The sequence below is a fragment of the Alosa sapidissima genome, chromosome 3 (genome assembly GCF_018492685.1).
Source record: "Alosa sapidissima isolate fAloSap1 chromosome 3, fAloSap1.pri, whole genome shotgun sequence".
Lineage (NCBI taxonomy): Eukaryota > Metazoa > Chordata > Actinopteri > Clupeiformes > Clupeidae > Alosa > Alosa sapidissima.
In genome coordinates this window covers 5,071,917-5,091,245 of record NC_055959.1, presented here as the reverse complement: position 1 = coordinate 5,091,245, position 19,329 = coordinate 5,071,917, and the positions used below count along the sequence as shown (strand labels likewise).

Sequence of the window (19,329 nt, the reverse complement as noted above, 5' to 3'; positions counted from 1 at the left end):
TATGTATGTCTGTATTTTATATAAGCAAATAGTATTGTGGAAAGGCTGAATGCTATATATCCTAGCACACAACACAGCTGCGTTTATTAAGACATAATATACCACCGTTCTCATCATATATAGGTATAGTCTGTGATGATATACCATGACCATACAGTGTGTCCTATTGGTATGTGTTTAGGGATATTTGGGATAAGCTATTCGGCTGTCACGTGTCCCTGTAATGCGCGGGCGTGCGGGTGTGTGTGTGTTTTGAGGGTCAGGCCTATGACTTGTGTATCCATGCATACTTGTGACAAGTATCTCGACATTTTTTAAGTAATGGAATATTGATTTTAATTCATTACATCTCCCTTTATCAATTTTGCTAGCAGAAAGGTTTCTTTGCAAGTCGCTAGCAATCGTAACTATTTCAACGTCAATCACTCAACTGAAAATGAATATTATATCCATGACAAAATACTTCATATTGTGAATGAAATTGTAACAATATGCATCCTGATTAGAATGGGCAGTTTAATCAGAATATTTCCGATTTGGAAAAAGTAAGAAAGAAAGTAACTGTACCTTCATGGCAGTCGCAGAGTGACAATAAAAAATTATAGCTTGCAATAAGACACATTAAACCAATTCACAGAACACATTCAGTGATTTTCCATAGACATTCTAAGCACATATTCATTATCTATGTATTATTATTATTACGAATATATTAAATACACGTAAAAACGTTACTTGGCCTAGGCAGTTGTCGGCTCTGGCCTACAATGCCGAAATACATAAGGTCAAAACAATAACTTAACATTCATAAGAGGCTACAGCTTCATCGCAGTTTTTATTATTTTTGATGCCATTCATTTTGACTTATGTAAATTTGCTCTATCTAATGGAAATAGCCCACCCTCAATAATTTCACTTTTTTCATGTCTCCATTTTGATAAAGGCAACTGTTAATAACTGTGATTGGCTGGTGAATATCCAGAATATAATTTGAAATAATACTGCCATTTCTCAATAGCAAGCTGCCATTAGAACTATGTATGGTAAAAAAGTGAAGCGTGAATAAAAGACTGGCCTAAAAATAATATCTTATGAATCTTCAAGAACAAACTGGACTTTAATTAGGCACACATACACGCGTATACAGACATGCATGTGAAATAATAACAATGAGGAAACTCATGATATGGCTAAGCATGGAAATTATTAGATTATTCTCTTCACGTCCACCCTACCCAAACAAGCATGGTTCCATTTGGACGCCAGAAGCTTCTTCCTTGGATGGTTGTACAGAAATGCTATTTCTTCTCAACCTCTGCAGGAAGTCATATTTTAGTCAGCTGACCTGTCATCCTGTATAGTATTCTGTTGGAATAGGATCTAGGCCTTAGTGGTAGGGTATGGAGGCAGCGTGTTGAACTGCGCAGGGTGTAGGCTTTTTGCACTTTAAACAATAAGCAAACTCTGTAGAGTCCATTGTAATAAAACTGTATCAAGCCTACAAATACTACATAACTTTTAGCTTTTAACAAGAACTGTAGTTTGCCTAGAAGCAGAGGAAGAACGTGTTGACATTTAATTTCTGCGTGAATTCTTCTGACACCTTATTGTTATCAAGACGAAATCTGAGGAACCAAGTGAAATACCTTGTAGACCGAAGATTTATTTGGTTCACTGGAGATTGAGACGTCGTAAACTTCTGAACTTATTGGCCATTTTGAACGCTGACAGCTGTCTAATACAGCTGATACGTTCAGTATTATCCATGTGCGCTGGAGAGGAGGACCCTGTTTAATGTATCACCACAGCAGGCACATTGATTATGTGAAAATCAGTGTCCAAACCTTACAAAAAAAAAAAGAAAAAAGAAGAATAGTTTTTGTTGTGTGGGTAGCGGTTCCTCGCTAACTTGGATAGGGGATTCAGAGGGCTTGGTGGCAGTAAGGCAATGTTCATACTTAGCGGACCCATAAACTCCCTTTAATTACTAGCACTTTTTGCAATCATGATGCCTCTGGATGTAATATTTTTTTGATGTATACTAATATATCCACATGTTTCTTCCTTTATTTATCTCTTAGTCTAAGTAATAAAATCTATTAAAAACTCTCAAATGTCAATTTCACACCTTTTTTGACTATTTTGTTTTGCATAAACTATCCCAGATATGCAACCTGCTTGACTCTACGGTTCGGGGAATTGGATCATTAAATTATGAAACCGGCAGTGATGCTATTTGACGCTCTTGCTGTCCTCGGAGAAGCGATGCACTTTAAATGAAAAACATATATTCTAAGTATTTGAAGATGTGTTCTATTTCCAAACAGAATAGTTTTGGTTAGGATAATTGCAATGAGCGTTAGGAGGCTCTTTACTTTGGATATTTACTGGCCTACAGTTTGCGGTGCAAACACATTCTTGTGGGGTTTACAGAAAAAATGCCTCCCATTACACTTTTGGCACGGTTTGCTGTCGTAATAGAGCAGGGTGTATCAAATTATCACCAGCACTGCGCAGTAGGCCATTATGTATTTGTAAACACACGAACTATGCCAGTGTAATCTCATGTTGGTATGGTGCTTATAAATGAGCTGCTCTTGTCGCTAATGCTCACCAATGCTCGAAGTTTAACAGCTTAAAACGCCGAACTGAAAGTGATACATTGACCCGTTGCATCTGCAGATCTCTTGCTTCCAAATAAAGAACGGTCTGAATCTTAAATTGAAGTTGCTCCGTGAGGCAAAATGGTTTCTCGCCGCAACGCGGTAGGAGCAGCGAAGTCTGTATGGAGGCCACAATATCGCTCTCCAATGCCAAGTCATTCAAAATGGGCGATGAAAAGGACTGATATATACTTCACCGGTTCCAAGCTGTGGCCCTAGAGAAGTTCTCACATGTCGCTGTTTGACCTACTAACGCCTCACAATGTTATTATCTTAAAGGTATCTATCTTGTTGAAATTCTTCCGCGTTTATGCTACTTATTACGTGCTGCTTAGAAGAGAGTGCGTTTCGGTTGGTGGGAGGAATGCTGAAGTAGAGTCGTTTACGGTCTCCGCCACAGGCAGTATATCAGGTCTATAAAAATCAAAGCTGCCTGATGTAGTATTTTATTATAGTATTAAACGACCAAAAAAGTTCAAGTAGTTTCTTCCATAAATACACAGGATTGTCGCGCGGTGGTGTTTAATACCCTCGTTAAGAAAAATTACTGTTAATTTTCCAATAAAGCACTATTTTACCCTGACGCCCCTCCGCTGAAATGGGCCACGACATTAGTAAGAGCAAGTAAACAGTTGTCCAAGGATAAAACGCATCAAAGAAGTGTTATGTCATAACATGGCGTCGTTAGAAATGAACTTGGATAGGCATTCCTGATCTATATGTTAGATTTGGAAAGCTGCTGATAATTTGATGAGCTGGATGTAATGAACCAATGTGACTGAGCATTTTCTTTTAACTGCTGTTTCTCACATTTACACAGATATGCTAATCAGATGAGCCAAAATACAATCATTTTCCCTTTTATTTCTTCCTCGTTGTTTCTACATATGCATGTCTACATAATGTCAGCGCAATGCAAAATTTAAGTGGAAATTTAATCGCCCGTCGGTAGATATAGTGTGATATATGGACACGCTCTCATTTTGCATATTGCATAAACAAGACAATTTATTTAGAGGGAAAATATGGATAGTGCGAGAGGAGGAGAGCTCACGCAGCCCCTGGCGGAGTGATTTACGCCCCATTGACGCTTTATCAGGCTCGTGAAAAAAGTCTGACCAATCATTTAGCTCGGCGCTCACAACAGAACAGCCTGGCTCTACTTTGTTGGCGAGAGAGTTGAGGGGAGTAGCGTGGAAAAAAATACCCAGTACTCTCTTACATGTTTTCCCTTCAATGAACCGTGCGTTGTATAATGTCCGAGAATGTCCATTTCTGGAACTCTTAGCAACTACTATGTCGATTCCATCATAAGTCATGAGAATGAAGATCCAACCTCGACCAGGTTCTCCAATGTGCAGTATTCAAGCTCTAGGCAACCGGGACATGGCGAGCATCCCGAATTTCCATCCTGCAGTTTCCAGCCCAAACCTCCCGTTTTCAGTTCGTCTTGGAGTCCGTTCAGTCCCCATGCTTCCAACAGCCTACCAGCGGTGTACCACCCGTATATACCAACTCAGCCTGTACCTTCCACGGACAGCCGATACCTCCGCTCATGGCTCGACTGCACCCCGCGAACTGCCGAGTCCCTACCCGGACAAGGGCAGGTCAAGATGGAACCGCTGCTGGGACATCTCGGGGAGCCCACCAAAATCGGAGGGCACGAATTCATTTTGGAATCCTCCTCGTCAAGGGAGCTGAATCCCGGCCAGGGCACCGGGTTCGAAGACAATAAGGACATTTGCGAAGGTAGCGAGGACAAAGAGGGGCCAGATCAAAGTAAGTTATAAAACGAGGAAGTGAACAGTCTGTAAAGCTTTTAATGCTGTCATAAAACAGGAACAAAGACGGCCAGAGCTCCGTGCCTGCTAAGTTTGGTCTGACAGTCTTTGCATGGATGTGATTTCTCTCTGTTGTATTAAAACAGCTATGGGATCATAGTAATATGTTAATTTGATATTAAGTTTTCTGCTGCTGCTTTACTTCAGGAACTTAAACCCTTATCCCTTCATAGGTGTGCAGGTTTCTGGTGCGCCTCGATTTTAGGAAACCAACAGGCAGTGAATGAGATTTTTATGGCAGGGTTCTTAACTCTTGGAGTTGTGTGACTTTTGGCATGGTGTGTGTGTGTGTGTGTGTGTGTGTGTGTGTGTGTGTGTGTGTGTGTGTAAAGATAGCGAGGTTTGAAATAGTAGTGTGTAAATTAAGAATTTGAGAAAGACCAAGAACTCGTTATTTGAGCCTCAGTGCACTTAAACGGTCTCTGTATTTCAGCCACATTTTAATTAAGCAATAACTGTGAACATGCCACGCTCAGACACAACCACTATTTCAGTGCTATGTTCGGCGTCTTAGTTTGGCATTGGAATTAGGTTTCTTATCCCCGGGCTGTATGATTTGTGTAAAAATCACACCAAAAATCTAGAAACACATTGGTCCCTCATTTTGCGTTGCTGGCTAATGAAAGAAACAACCTGTCTTGCGTGGCTGAGCAAGAATTATGATTGTGGAGAGAAATAATATTGCTGACAGTTTATGACTCGTATGCCGGCTAGGTTTGCCTTTAAATACCACGGAATAAATCTGCAGTCGACTCCCAGTGAAACGCAAATTCTGGTCTTTGACTAGCAGATTCGTCTGTCTAAGCCGAAGACTTATCGTCGGGATGTTAGTCATTGAACCCCGGGTCTCCCGTGTCCACAGCGGAGCGTGGGAGACTGAGCAAGATCCAGCATAGAGAAAGGGAGCTATTCTGCCCTTATAGCACGGCACAGACTCACGCTATGAGCTATGGATGATTCATCAGACTCTCTGGCTGGGCAAGACTAGTACTTATTCATGTGTGCTTCTCTGCTAAAGCGCCCGTGTAGAAAAAAATACCCTGTTTGATTATAGCAATAACTGTACCGCACCCGTTCAGGCATTTTTTTAAAAGTGAGTTGTATATGACGCTTCATCTAAGTGTAATGTTCAGCATTCTGACAGATGGTCATTTCTGATTATTTCAGTGGAAATGAACATTGATTTTAATCCACGGTATAGGCTCAGGTCTAATGGACGGTGCGCAACAGAATTCCCTTTGTGTTGCCCTGGGCGGCATTCCAGAATAAACTACTGGCAAAGGCAATGAAGTTGGGAATTACACGTCCCTCTTTGTGCTTCCAGCAGTACGTGAGAGAGAAAAAGTTATTGCCCGCGAAGTTTATTAAGTTATAAGAGGAGCCAACATCCCCATTAATTGTTGTATGTGGGCTCTCTGGGACAGCAACGGAAGGGGAAATAGAAAAGATAAAATACGACATAGTCTCAACGCAGAGAAAGGTAATAACACGCCCTCTAATATGAAAGCTTCATCCTCAGGAGCAACACGGTGACATTACCAGTGGACAGTCTAACAAACGGGACAATTTGCCACCTCGTATCCCTGCTCACTCCATTTAAAACACGATTTAGAACATGAGATAAATAATGCATCTCATGCCTTTGTGATGGAAGTCATGGTTTCATACTAGTTTTCATCCGAAAAAGTAGTTATGTTAATCAGTAACCAAACACTGTTAATGAAGCACACCAACAACTGTGCCTAATACATCTATTAAACTATTGTTTTTTAGGGCCTATCTATTTATTCAACACTAGGCTAGAGTGTTTTAAAACTTCCACAACGTTTTCTTAGAGAACAGCTCTAGTTTTATTCTGCTTGTCTGAAAGTTCTCTTAAGAACATGTAGCCAAGATGCTTCTGGCGATGGATATATCATTTTTAATATTAGTGACATTCTCGTATCGACCCTGAATGTCTTTCTGGAGGGCAGTAGCCATTGTTGAGGTGGAACCATCCTCCTGAAACTCTCTTGACATGCCCACCTTTCAGGAGATGCTCCCATCCGAGTTTACAGATGGCACACCCCTCTGTCCACTAGGCTCAGACGTCTTTACACACATATCAATCAATCATTTCCCAACCAGACATATACCCTTTCATGATAGCAGTAATACTGCGTCATAGGATTTAGGATATCGGAGACAGTTGATGTGGCATTGCAGTCCATGTCTTGAGGCGTGAGACGATTGGGTTTCTCCGTGCTGGGTGGCGAGGATGAGAAATGTGTACAGCGTGTCTTTTAATGGGTCAGCTCTTTATCCCTGTCTTAGCCATAGCCCCCAGAAAATCCATGCGAGTGATGGAAACTTTAAGTCACACGGGGAAAGCCTTGAATTTGAGGCTGTGAATTGGGATTTGGTGAATAGGTGATTTTGTGCTCCAGGGGACAGTGAAGGACCACTTTGCTCTGGACAAAGGCTTACAGTCCTAGTGCTCCAGAATAGGAAGAATATCTGCAACTCCAAAATGACTCCAATGCGATCCTTAACGAGTCTTTCTTGTTTGAGAGCATAGCTCATTGACACATAGCACAAGCAAGACAATATGCCACAGCATACACGTGGCATTATCTGGACAACCACCCGGGTACAAATAACGAAACAAACACATTTTTTTCACTTTTGCCTTCTCGGGGAAAACACCCAAACCGAAATAGTCCTTCCCCAGTGGATCAAATCACTTTAATTTCCTACACATTTCTCCTAAAGCACAGATAATCCAGTGGGACAAGCCTCTTCAGCATAGGGTGCATGTTGAGGCACAAGGCCTCACTGTGGTCTTAGGGTTTAGTGGCCGCTTTGGAGCTGGTGGATATTTTGAAAAGAAAATGTGCATCCCCGAAAAGGCATGCGTGATTGTATGTAATTGCCTTGATATGGGTTCCTTGAGCTATAGGCAGAAGGGTGGTTCTGCCATAATTGGAGCGTCTCGTCAAATACTTCAACAGGGATGGAAATGTCACGTTTACAGATCTGTTTTTTAAACACCCTGCTGCGTTCTGTAAAGGCACTAGGACAGACTATTGTACCTGTGACCGAGCAAGGCATTTGTGTTATAGGTTGCCTCTCCCTCTGAGGTCAATGACGTGTTTCCACATCAACTTCAGAATAGATGTTTATGGATTTACAGTGTCATCAAAGCACGCGCCAAGGTCAAACTGCAGTGCTGTGTCATGACACCACATATCAAACTTGCTTCAAAAGTGTACAGTACACGGGAACATCTCAAAGCCATAACTCCTCATATCTCCTCGATAGACAGTAGGCCTATATAATAGTGATTATGTGTTATTCATTTGCGCAATGTGCTCATTTGCGCGAGCTCATTTGCGCAATGTGCTGATCTCAGACATTTGACTTTGTTTATTTCTTTTCCATATTTACAGGTGATCCATCTGCCAACTGGTTACATGCCCGATCATCTCGGAAAAAGCGCTGCCCATACACCAAATACCAGACCCTGGAGCTAGAGAAGGAGTTCCTCTTCAATATGTATCTAACGAGGGACCGGAGGCACGAGGTGGCTCGTTTGCTGAACTTGACGGAGCGACAAGTGAAAATATGGTTTCAAAATCGACGGATGAAAATGAAGAAAATGAATAAGGATCAGCCGAAGGAATAGGGAGGGATGCCCTTAACACATCATCATACATGTGCTCTCTCGCGCGCGCGCACACGCGCGCGCGCACACACACACACACACACACGTTTAGTCATTCACTCTCTCACTAACACACGCACACACACCTCACTGAAATGCCTTTACAGAGTCGGACCCGTTTCTTGTTGGTGATGATGCTTTGAGTGTCTGTCTTTGATTTGTTTCTTTTTGATATAATAAAACACACACTCATTACTGGGCTTCAAACCAACTTTTGAAACGGGAATGGTTGACACGAGGGCATGTCGCAGGGGCTCAGACTCTCGAAGGCGACTTTATTACTTATTTATTATTTGACGCACTGCGCCGGCGCTCCACTAGGACAGGCGTGTTGTGTTGAAACATGGGCTTCAAGTGACCGTGAATGCTTAAGAAAAATGGGGGATGCTGATTGTGTCCTCTACCTGCATCTTTTCCTTTCTTGGATTTGTTTGTAATCATTCCTTTTTAACACCAATATTTTGTGATGTTATATAATTCAGAAACAAAAATGAAGTAAACCGAGATTATTTGGCGATTATTTAAATAAAAGTAGTGGATGTAATTTAAATCTGTCTCTTTGTTAGGTTGTGTAATTTTAACTGGGTTAGAGTATTTTGTGTCTAGGCCATAGGTGTTTAAGGCTGTTGGGTCTAAATTAAAATGGCAGAATAAGCTGACCATAGTTTTAAGGATTTATTATTATTATTATTATTATTATTATTATTATTATTATTATTATTATTATTATTATTACTGTTGTTCATTTGAGCTAGCGTTGCCTCACGGCCTTGCTCATGCTTTTTCAGCAGCCATTTGCGAAGTCAGTGTCCAGCTTGTGTGATTTCGCATATGCTGTAATCATATATTTATCCATCATTTTGGCTAAATATTTACTCTGAAACTGGAAGATGCTTATGAGGTTTTGCTAAAAACAAATTGTCTTGCGTGCAAAACTGTCAGGCAGTGCCCGGGTCTCTTCGTGATAAGTGTCCTTGTACGGGTACAAATGTGTTTGAAATATCTGTCGGTTTTATATCCCATCTAGATTGATAAAGTTGTGGGTATTATTTTCATGAAATTTACAGAAAATTGATTATTGTTCCGTGTGAGCTGTTTTGAGATCATGCTTCGATATGTTAGTGTGGCACCTGACTTGATGCAAGCGATCCCTTTGGTATCACATGTATGAAACGTAGAATTAGAGATTACTTTTACCAAATTGTCATTTAAGCATATTCATCTAACATTTTGCCTTTGTTGTTGTAACACACCTGAATGTGCCGGTAACCCAGGGAATGCGTAACTGTCGAATAGAGCCTCTAATTAACAGTTTCCCACCAGTTACGAGCAAATATGTTTACATTAGAGCATGCTCCTTACCATCATGTTTTAGTTCTCCTCATGCGTGTTTTTATTACTAGCATATAGTCCTATCATATAAGTTATCCCTACCTTGCAGATGAGATGAGATGTCTAACTTATTGTAAATACGTTAATAACCCTGGCTCTTTTTATGGAATGCGTTTTATATTTCTGAGAAGGCGGGTTTGGGAAGAGACCTCATACTTGAATGAGAGGTAATCTTTTGGATTTTTAGTTATTGTTTACATGTGTTTGTCCACAATGTCATGAGATTCAACTGTATTGTCCAATAAAACAATTTCTGTATTTGCTCTTATGCTCTGCAACTTTGTACGTTTGGATTGTAATATGCACCACATTAATTTTGTTCCACTTCAGGCATCTTGGCCACAGATGGATACACATCTTTGTGTTTTCTTTGTGTCGCGTGCGTGGTTTGTGGCAATGGAGCACAAACACGCCAGTGTCAAGAGAACGAGACGCCATTAGCTTAGAGCGCCTCACGCCCATGACGTCTTCTCCGGCAGACGCCACGCTAGGTTACTTCCTCCCACAGTTACTGTGTTTGAAAATACAGGGCGACTACATCCAGACAGCTGGTTTGCAATAGCCTACCATATCAAGCTATTTTTTTAGTGTGAAACCTCTCTTGGTGACAGTGCAGGCCCAAATTCTATCCTCCACTTACGGTTTTGTTACTATTTAAAGTCCGTATGCCAAGCTCATATTTTAAAGTAAATTATCGTTTTTTCTTGTCTTTTACTTAAGAGATTTATTCAAACATAGTAGCATTTCATCAACAAATCCGTTGTGTGTAAAACAATGCAAACGTTACCCTTCTTATCACATTGCCTCTGTAAGTTAGCACATTTTCCCACCATTCCTCACACCAAGCTGGAGTATAAAATGTGCGCCGTTTTTTGGAGTTCCATTTTTATTCCATTTTAACTAGCGGCATATGTCTGAAATATGCTTTCCTGCGCCAGAGCATTTGTTTGGAATTGTCAGCGTACGAGAGTGGGCCTCATGCGGACATTATGAGTTAACATCCAAAAGAGAAACATGGTCCTCTCCTGTATGTGATGATTCTTTATTTTCAATGTTTAAAACTATATGGACATGGAACTGAAATTTGCCATCCTTCGCCAGTGCCCAGTCGGTGACAGGAGAGCCTTCAGCATTGCTTCCACAAGTCACCATGTTTGAATCAGATTGTGATTATAAGACTAATTTCAACAATGTTGCCCCGCAGAGGGTTGTGTTCTAACATCATGGTCAAAGTCAGCATTTTTTACAGTAGGCTACCAATATCTAACATACTTAAGTAGGTCATTTATCAATCTGCTTCTATCCATTTTTTCGAACATCAGTATGCTTAAAGGAAACCTACTGGCTAGAGTAGAATGGTTTAATGAACATACCGATTGCTCAAACATACTGTTACAATTAAACGTCCATCTTGAAGACTAGGCCAGAAGCGCTGGCTTGCAGATGTGCGCCTTGATATGTTTCTGACTCGTCAATTATATCATCAGAAAGTATCAATGGTATATGAAAAAATCTCTCTAACCCTGCACAATATCAAAGCCATATTGGGATCATAATTTCTTGGCGTCGGCTACTTTATTTTTGGGGTATTTTGAAAGGAAACAAACTGCAAAAGGATGTGAGCGCTTGCTTGGAAGGAGGAGTGGGAAGTCGACTGTCATAAAAGAGAAAGAAAATTCAATGCGCTGTGCCGCAATAAAAGAATATGACTGCAATAAAACTTTATAGGGTATACATTTCTGAAGGTTAAGAACTAAACGGCTGTAAAGCAAACATGGGCGCAAAAAGGAAAAGTTTCAAGTCCTCCATAATAACAGTTTCGAGGTGTCGCGGGATAATCCTGGGTATATCAGTGCCGAGTGGCTCTCCCCCCCTGCATTTGTCGTTTATTGTTCACAACGTTTGTTGTTTAGGCTCCAGATTCTTCGCGGGGTGTGGGGAGTGGTGTGATCTGGACTTCCAGATGACCGGCTCCCAGTCCAGTTTTTTTCTTCCGTCGCCTCCCTTTGTTCCATTTCCGAGCGCACCCCGGTCGCCTTATAGCGAGCCATAAAACGTCACAGAAAAGAATCTCTGGCGAGACGTCTGGGATGACCACCCTTAATTTGTTTACAACCCCTTCCACCTATGTGCGCCAACCCCCATTTTGTGACCAAATATCCGATATCGTCGCGGACTCGGGTATACAATAGGTGGTTGCCAGAGAACAGCTTTCTCTTTTGTAAAATGCGCATTCTCCCTTTTTCCAGTTCCCACCTCGTATTTCCTTGCGCAATTGACGAGGGTAAATGGGTTCGAAAGGAGGAACAACAGCATTCTTCAACAATATTTTCATTTGTGCCATTTACACAGTTTTAGCACATAATAAAAGTAAAGTCTATAATCTGGCAAGGCCCAGACCAGATGACATCCACTAACACTGGTAGTTCAAAATGGAACAATTATAGCCTACTGACAGTTTATTTCCTATAGGCCTATGCTGCCATAGTTTTTATTCCATCGCCCACACCAAAAAGCCAGTACGTATCCTAACATGCACGTTTGGATTATGATCTTATTTGTTAGATCACCGTGAAAACATATTAATTATTTTTCATATTTCAGTTAAGAATTTGGCATGGCAAAGTGGGATCTAGAAAACCAGCTTGCGTCAACTGAAATAATATAATATAATGCAATAATATCAGAAATATTTAGTTTGAGTGTTTCAGAAGGACACCACCGTCCACGAGACATCATTTCTGCTTTCATAATAGGCCTCAATCTCAATTTAATCATATATACAATATTAGGCCTATGTGATGTCGCAGGGAAATGTAGACTAATAGGCCTACAACAAGGCTAGTTTAAACAACCGCATCATTAATACCATTAAAGAGAATAAATACATAAATACAGATAAGCTACATGTTAGGTTACATCTTAGTTAATTTATAGTTATATACACATGGATAACATCATAGACGGTTTTAAAACTAAGTTGGTATTCAAGGTAGTGAGTAGAGGCAGCAGGTATTTGCTATAGGCTATGTTGTTCTAAACGAAGACTGCTATTTTTGTTGTATACATTATTCTAGGCCTGAAGTTTGTTTTGTTTTCAGGTTAATACATTAGCCGAGTAGGCTAGGCTACAATGTATGAATATAGGCCATGAACTAATTTCACCAAAGAAGCAAATAGAAAGAAAGAAAGATTTAATGCTGCAGAAATAATACGATATTTTCCCCTGATGGTTGGATCAGACCTATAGGCATATTCGTCGTGTCCAATAATAGGCCTATGTCAAAAACACGTTTTAAAGCCATTACAATTCTCAAACCAACGACTTGTTTGGATTGCACAGATGCCTGGGCTTGATCATATTTTATTTGCAGTCTAGGCGATTGACATGGTCACAACATTGCTTTCCCAGTCTACTGAAACGTACGTAAACGATCATAATGTTGCCTGAACTGAGAGTGGCTGCTTTCGTGTTGTGTCGATGAATGGTAGCCTCGGACTTAACATTATTGCACTGTTATGGTGTCCTTATTCTTTTGCGATTTAGTTTTTGAGTAGTCTACAAAATTGTACTATTTCAACACAGCCACAGAAAACTGAAAATGTAACCTATGCGAAGTTGGATTTTGCATATACGTTTATGCTACATTTTTAAACATTTAGGGCTTCAGTCAATGAAATACAATTTATTTAAATGTACTCATGACGAATTATCGCCGCGTATGTCAAGGCACCATTCAGCGAATGTTTGATACTATAAAATTCAGAACAATAACCATAATCTTACAATAATTATTGAGCCTAATACATATCAAGTAAAAGGCTACAATAACAAATAAAGAAGCCCAAATGAGTGATACAAATGGGGCATTTTACAAACACTGCCATGGGCTATTGTCCTGGCGTTATTAAAATATAAGTAGCTTTCTGCTACTGCTTTCTGTAGCAGGTCTATTTACTCGATGTTCTTTTTATTCCAGTTTATAATTTTCACAAATTGTGTGTAAATGCACCAGCCATTCCATTTTCAACAAATTGGCGAATAAATGGACTGTTATTGTAACTATCATAATGTTATATTTTAGATCAAAAACCCCCTACCAACATCAAAGATGCCAAATTATGGCAAAATATTACATTTTTGGATTATTCTGTTTTGCTTACACATGTGTAAACATGGCTTCTGACGTCACAGGGAAATAGGATTCACTAGTGCTGTGCCTACTGTTGACCGCTTGATGGCAATGTTGGTCCATCAAAGAAAGCATGGGAGCTGTTTTTTTTCACCACTCTTGTGTTAACCGGAAGCTGGTGGAGTCAGAGAAGCCTTTTGTACACTTGACTAAAATTAGTATCACACAAGTCTTGCTCTGTAGAGGCGCGTGAGGAATTTCAAGTGGATAAGGGAACATAGTCGTTAAAGCCCTTTAACCAAGTAAGTTTTCGATGGCGGTTTTGATGCAGCCTATAGCCTAGCCTACAGAGTTTTGCATATCAAGATACTGATACACAATATCTTTTTTTTTTTTAACCGATCTAACTAAACATTTGTCAGTATGCAGTAGACGGCCTATGTATGTCAATTCACGCTCACCATAAAGGCTATTTTAAAAACATTTTTTTTTTATTCCAGACTAGGAGGCCAACTGGAAATCAGTCATTGTAATCAATGGATTTTGAGATGCTTTAACTTGTAGATGTGATGGTGTTTATACAGTTATAGTTGTTTTGAACTAAGAATAATTTGTGTGTCTATTTTTTCTGGTTACAAATTATAATTGCAAACTGCTGAGGTTCTGAGATAATGTCAATGCAAAACACACACATACACTATCAGAGAGAGAGAGAGAGAGAGAGAGAGAGAGAGAGAGAGAGAGAGAGAGAGAAACACACACACACACACACACACACGCACAAACACAGACAAGTGTAGCCAATTGTTAAGAAAATGCATAATTTTATTGAAATAAAATAAATTTACATATAGGCTGGGTTCAAATCGCTGGTTCTCACATTGACACGCTGAAATCTAAAACGGGAATTATCATTAAAAAAACAATTAGACTTTGATCATACACTGTAAAAGCACGGATAATGGAAATGCAAATGTATAGGGCACAAATACATGGAATGAATAAACTACGTGTAATTACTTTTCCACATTGACGTGCAGTCATTGTACATATTTAAGGAATGTCATGTAGGACATTGAGCATTACAATCAACCTCTTATAGTAAACTATTTGTTCTATTGTTACAATAAAGGAGTTGACGTTATTGAGAAAAAGGAAAAATGGAATTGTTATTTTAAGACTAATGTATTAAGACTAAAACTGTGGCCTATTTCTGCCTATTGTAGACGTAGGCCTACTTGCAAATACCTGAAAGAAAGTGATTTACAATACCATAGTTGCACTAATCATGCGTATGAACGTAAATATAGTGATTAGCCTACATGAATTCACAAAAGTTACAGCGAAGACTCCTTTACGTTTTGAGTACATTACCTGCGTAGCCATCCCTCATTAGGATATTAATTTGGACAGGATGATCTTGTCCATATTTTGATATGTAAGCTAGACTAATACCTAGACATGAATAAAAAAAAAAGCAAAGCCGCCCAAGTCAACAAAGGTGGTGAAGTATGAAACACATTTAGGCATACATGTTATGACTAGGTTGGTGTTAACTGTCCACCGTGATATTGACAATATCATATTCCCTTTTAAGCATTGCCCGATTTATCTAAAACTCAATTGGCACATAATTCATTGAGCTACCACGAGTAGCCTAATCTTCAAAAGTTGTGTATGGGTAGCAATTCCAAGCCAGTATATAGGGGTTAAACCATTGTGGCGTCTAATGTTTATTAACATTACGACTGTCCGTATGGGGAACAAAGTGAAAATGACAATTAAATACTTGAATATTTCTGCTGGGTAGAAATTGCTCCAAGTGATGCATTTACAGCCCTGTTCGTGGAACCTCATAAAATCCTAACAGCGTTTTTGATGCATGGTGTAAACAACAAACAGCCCCACCGTTTATTGCATTTTATAGTTTGTTAAAACATTTACAGCCACTTTGTCCATTACCTCAGGCGTGCTAGTCCTTTTCGACGTCTCTACATCTTTATAAATGTGATATTGATGAAAATACGATGATCAAAATGCTAAATATGACTGGCTCATTTATTTTCGACGCCAGACTCTTCTGGAAATGGGGCCTTTGACAGGTTGGTTTAGAACCGCAATTATATTTATATGACTTGTTAAAACTGATATGAATTAAACAGTGTACTTTCACAATTTACCAGTGTGACCCTGACATTTTCAAAAAAGGGGACCCCACCTCGTTAGAATTTAGAAATTAACGATTAAATATGCATCTCTCTTGGTTTCCTATGAGCAGCATCCTAAAACCAATCTTTAAAAGGGTGGTCTAGGGTGGATAAGCTGGTGGTTGGTGGGGGTGGGGGGTCAGTATTTGATCCGATGCAAAGCGGCAGATTTCTCATTAACTTCCCTGCTTGAATATATTAATGCGCATATTCTCTCCTCCTCTCTCCCTTGGCCCCCCTTCTCTCGCCTGCTCCCTCGCTCCCTCTCCGTCTCTCTCCCTCTCTCTTTCCTCTCTTTTTCATTCTCTCACTCGCTCCATATCAGAAGCTCGGAGAGCGGTGTCCGTGTAGGGATGCAAGAAGCCAATGGGATGAGGAGCCGATAATAGATGCAAATTATCGTGAAAAGACACGGCAAAATATGAAACAACTCATTTGCCGCGGAGTAAATCACGGAAAACTGTTTGTGAACTGGCACCCCATACCGGAACTGTGATGCAGGAACACTTCTGTGGAGGCGCTTTTCATGGAATCTGAATGAATGTGGCTATAGCACGGCTATTTTAAAAGAGTGTACCAATAAGACAAAAATCTATATTCACCTCTGGGACTCCACGCATGATCTGTTTTTCATCTCAAGGTTCGCCACGGTTTGTTATTCTCTTGAATCCACAGCCAGAGTAATCACCATTAACAACAACAACAACAACAACAACAACATCAGTAGAGTCTAACAAAAGATGAGTTCTTATTTTGTAAATTCTCTCTTCTCAAAATATAAAAGTAGCGACTCTTTACGCCCCAATTATTATGAGTGTGGGTTTGCACAGGACCTTGGAAGCAGACCCACCGTGGTATATGGACCCGGCACCGGAGCAACTTTCCAACATGCTCCCCAGATCCAGGAGTTCTACCACCACGGCGCGTCCACGCTGTCTGCAACCCCCTACCAACAGAGTCCTTGCGCCGTCACATGTCACGGAGATCCAGGAAACTTCTACAGCTACGATGCCCTTCAAAGACAGACCCTCTTCGGTGCTCAGGATGCTGACTTGGTCCAGTATAGCGATTGTAAGCTAGCCGCGGGTGGCATGGGAGAGGAGACCGAGAGCACAGAACAGAGTTCTTCTCCGACGCAGCTGTTCCCTTGGATGCGACCGCAAGGTGAGCCCTTGTAGCCAGCCACGCACTCTTGCTGGCATCGCGGGGAAATGTGAGTGTGTTTGCATGTATTTTAAGAACTGCTGGGTTCAGAAACTTTGGCTCTACCAAACAATGCGTTTGGAGCCATAAAGACGCATTTCCTGTGCGCTAAAAGAGATGGGGTAATTGGTGGTTTATGGTTTTATGGTGTTCAAAACTTGTGAATCACTTTACAGTTTAACGACCCCGCCAGAGAAAGCACTGAGAAAAGGGGAAAGAGAAAAGGTCCATTCTCTTGTTGCTTTCCAATGTGTGAGCCACTGGCCCACAGCTGAATCCTCACTTCTCACCCTAGTCAAAGTTTTACTGCAGGCTTTTACGACTTACAGTGATGGCGGGGATTATTTCGCTACAAGGTGGCCGTTTTACACAGGTTATGTTTTATGACCGGAGCCTAATGCGTTGAGTGTGTGAGAATATGGACGTGAGGAAGAGCGAAATGGTAACACCATGCATATAAACAACAGTGTGGTTGATTGTATATATACATGTAATTTGTACTCTATCTAATGCTTCTTTCACATGTGAATGTATCCGGGTGATAGGCTATAACATACAAACACAAACAATAAACGCATAACTGGATGACAAGCAGGGGGTCAAGATAGTTGTCTGCCAAGCATAATAGTATTGTGTGATACATATTTATCCTCTTTTAAGTCTCATTTATATCCACTATATTTGTTATAGCCTATGTCAGATTGTGTTATTATAAAACCAAATGTGGAATCATACAGTTGTGTTCAACTCAGACTCATGTCCGTGTCCTTCTCTCGCCAGTAGCTGCCGGACGGAGGCGAGGCCGACAGACCTACAGTCGCTACCAGACACTGGAGCTTGAAAAGGAGTTCCTCTTCAACCCGTACCTGACCCGCAAGCGGCGAATTGAGGTATCGCATGCCCTGGGACTGACCGAGAGGCAAGTCAAAATCTGGTTTCAGAACCGCCGGATGAAGTGGAAAAAGGAAAACAATAAGGACAAATTTCCCAGCAGCAAATCTGAACAAGAGGCAATTGAAAAGGAGAAGCGGGAAAAGGAGCTGGGCATTGGGTCACCGTCTACCGACGAAGATGGCGACAAGGCTAAACAGATCTAAAGTGGACATTGAAAAAGACTCAGAAACATGGGAGGGTGGGGGGCAACTGTGTGGGGTTGTCTCGGAAACGTGACAGTCTTCTGGTGATCACTATCATGTTTCAATCGATAAGATTGCCTCAGATGATGGCTGACAGGACGATAAACATTGAAACGATGTGGTGACCACGGGACTATGAGCAGAAGGGATTAAGCATTTCTACTTTTTACCTGACATTTGCAAAATGTTATAGTGTTTAAGCTAGATTCCTGACTTTGTGGAACTATGATCGTGGAAAAAAGATTTATGTTGTTAGAATATTGTCATTAACAATTAAATTGGCAGCTGTACAGATTTAAGTTAAATGGTGCACTTACGACTGTCCTCACTTAGCCTATATGTTATGATGATGACGTAGCAAATAATGAATTCCAACAACATGAAACTGCCTATTTATGCCGTAGATTTTCCTCTCTTTTACACTTGTCCTCATTTAGTTCAATTAAATTGATGGTATTTTGTTGTCTTCCTTTTTCGGGTAAGCATGCGCACAGTTGAAGAAAATTATTAAAAAATAAATAAAAATAAAAAAATACCCTAAGTGATGTCATGTGACCCCTCGTTTAACTGTGAAACAGAATGTATACTGTACTTGTGAATTAGTTTATGGGGACTTGATGATATGCTTTATTGTTCCTCATCACTTTGTTCTATTGTCTGAAACCTGGAAGGAGGGGAAGAAAGGGGGCACAATAAAGTTTACAAGCGAGAATCCATGACATCACTGGAGTCCTCTGCCTCATTTCCTGCCAAGGTGCGGATCAGGGGACCCTCACCTGTCATTAGCCTATAGCCTACCCATGCCAGATATATCCAACCCAGTCAGAATCAGAATTTACTGAGTACACTACATCTATCTCACATTAGTGACCGGGTTTGTAATAGTTTGAAATTGTCTGTTTTTTGTAATCTGATCATTTAGCAATGGGTTTGTTTTGCGCAGAGCTCACACGGTCGCACCATATGGTTTACGTTTAAATTTACAACTGTACGTGTGAAATGGAAGCAAAGTGAGTGACATGTTAGACCGCGATTTAAACGCCTCGTAACA

General features: G+C 40.5%; 2 protein-coding genes across 5 annotated transcripts; both read left to right on the top strand.

The window, feature by feature from the left end:
* Positions 1–708: 708 nt before the first annotated feature.
* hoxb9a (homeobox B9a) lies at positions 709–14,512 on the top strand. Of its 2 annotated transcripts, XR_006030882.1 has the most exons (3): positions 709–4,442; positions 7,933–8,253; positions 14,485–14,512. XR_006030882.1 is itself a non-coding variant. In XM_042086936.1 (2 exons), the coding sequence occupies exons 1-2, from the start codon at positions 3,929–3,931 to the stop codon at positions 8,166–8,168; spliced, it is 750 nt and encodes a 249-aa protein (XP_041942870.1). In that variant the 5' UTR covers positions 709–3,928; the 3' UTR covers positions 8,169–9,857. The 2 variants fall into 2 exon arrangements, 1 of the variants encoding a protein (XP_041942870.1); XM_042086936.1 differs by lacking the exon at positions 14,485–14,512 and having other exon boundaries at positions 7,933–9,857.
* On the top strand, positions 13,951–18,982 carry hoxb8a (homeobox B8a). 3 transcript variants are annotated; one of them, XM_042086938.1, is made up of 3 exons: positions 13,951–14,034; positions 16,265–17,103; positions 17,923–18,982. In XM_042086938.1, the coding sequence occupies exons 2-3, from the start codon at positions 16,680–16,682 to the stop codon at positions 18,237–18,239; spliced, it is 741 nt and encodes a 246-aa protein (XP_041942872.1). In that variant the 5' UTR covers positions 13,951–14,034; positions 16,265–16,679; the 3' UTR covers positions 18,240–18,982. The 3 variants fall into 3 exon arrangements, with proteins under 3 accessions (XP_041942872.1, XP_041942871.1, XP_041942873.1); XM_042086937.1 differs by lacking the exon at positions 13,951–14,034 and having other exon boundaries at positions 16,105–17,103; XM_042086939.1 differs by lacking the exon at positions 13,951–14,034 and having other exon boundaries at positions 16,110–17,103; positions 17,926–18,982.
* Positions 18,983–19,329: the final 347 nt, after the last annotated feature.

Bases quoted from the DNA above. Each gene is read 5' to 3' on its own strand.
- hoxb8a (XM_042086938.1), top strand. From the start codon at position 16,680: ATGAGTTCTTATTTTGTAAATTCTCTCTTCTCAAAATATAAAAGTAGC. The intron at 17,104-17,922 runs GTGAGCCCTTGT...TTCTCTCGCCAG, and splicing joins CCCTTGGATGCGACCGCAAG to TAGCTGCCGGACGGAGGCGA.
- hoxb9a (XM_042086936.1), top strand. From the start codon at position 3,929: ATGTCCATTTCTGGAACTCTTAGCAACTACTATGTCGATTCCATCATA. The intron at 4,443-7,932 runs GTAAGTTATAAA...CCATATTTACAG, and splicing joins CAAAGAGGGGCCAGATCAAA to GTGATCCATCTGCCAACTGG.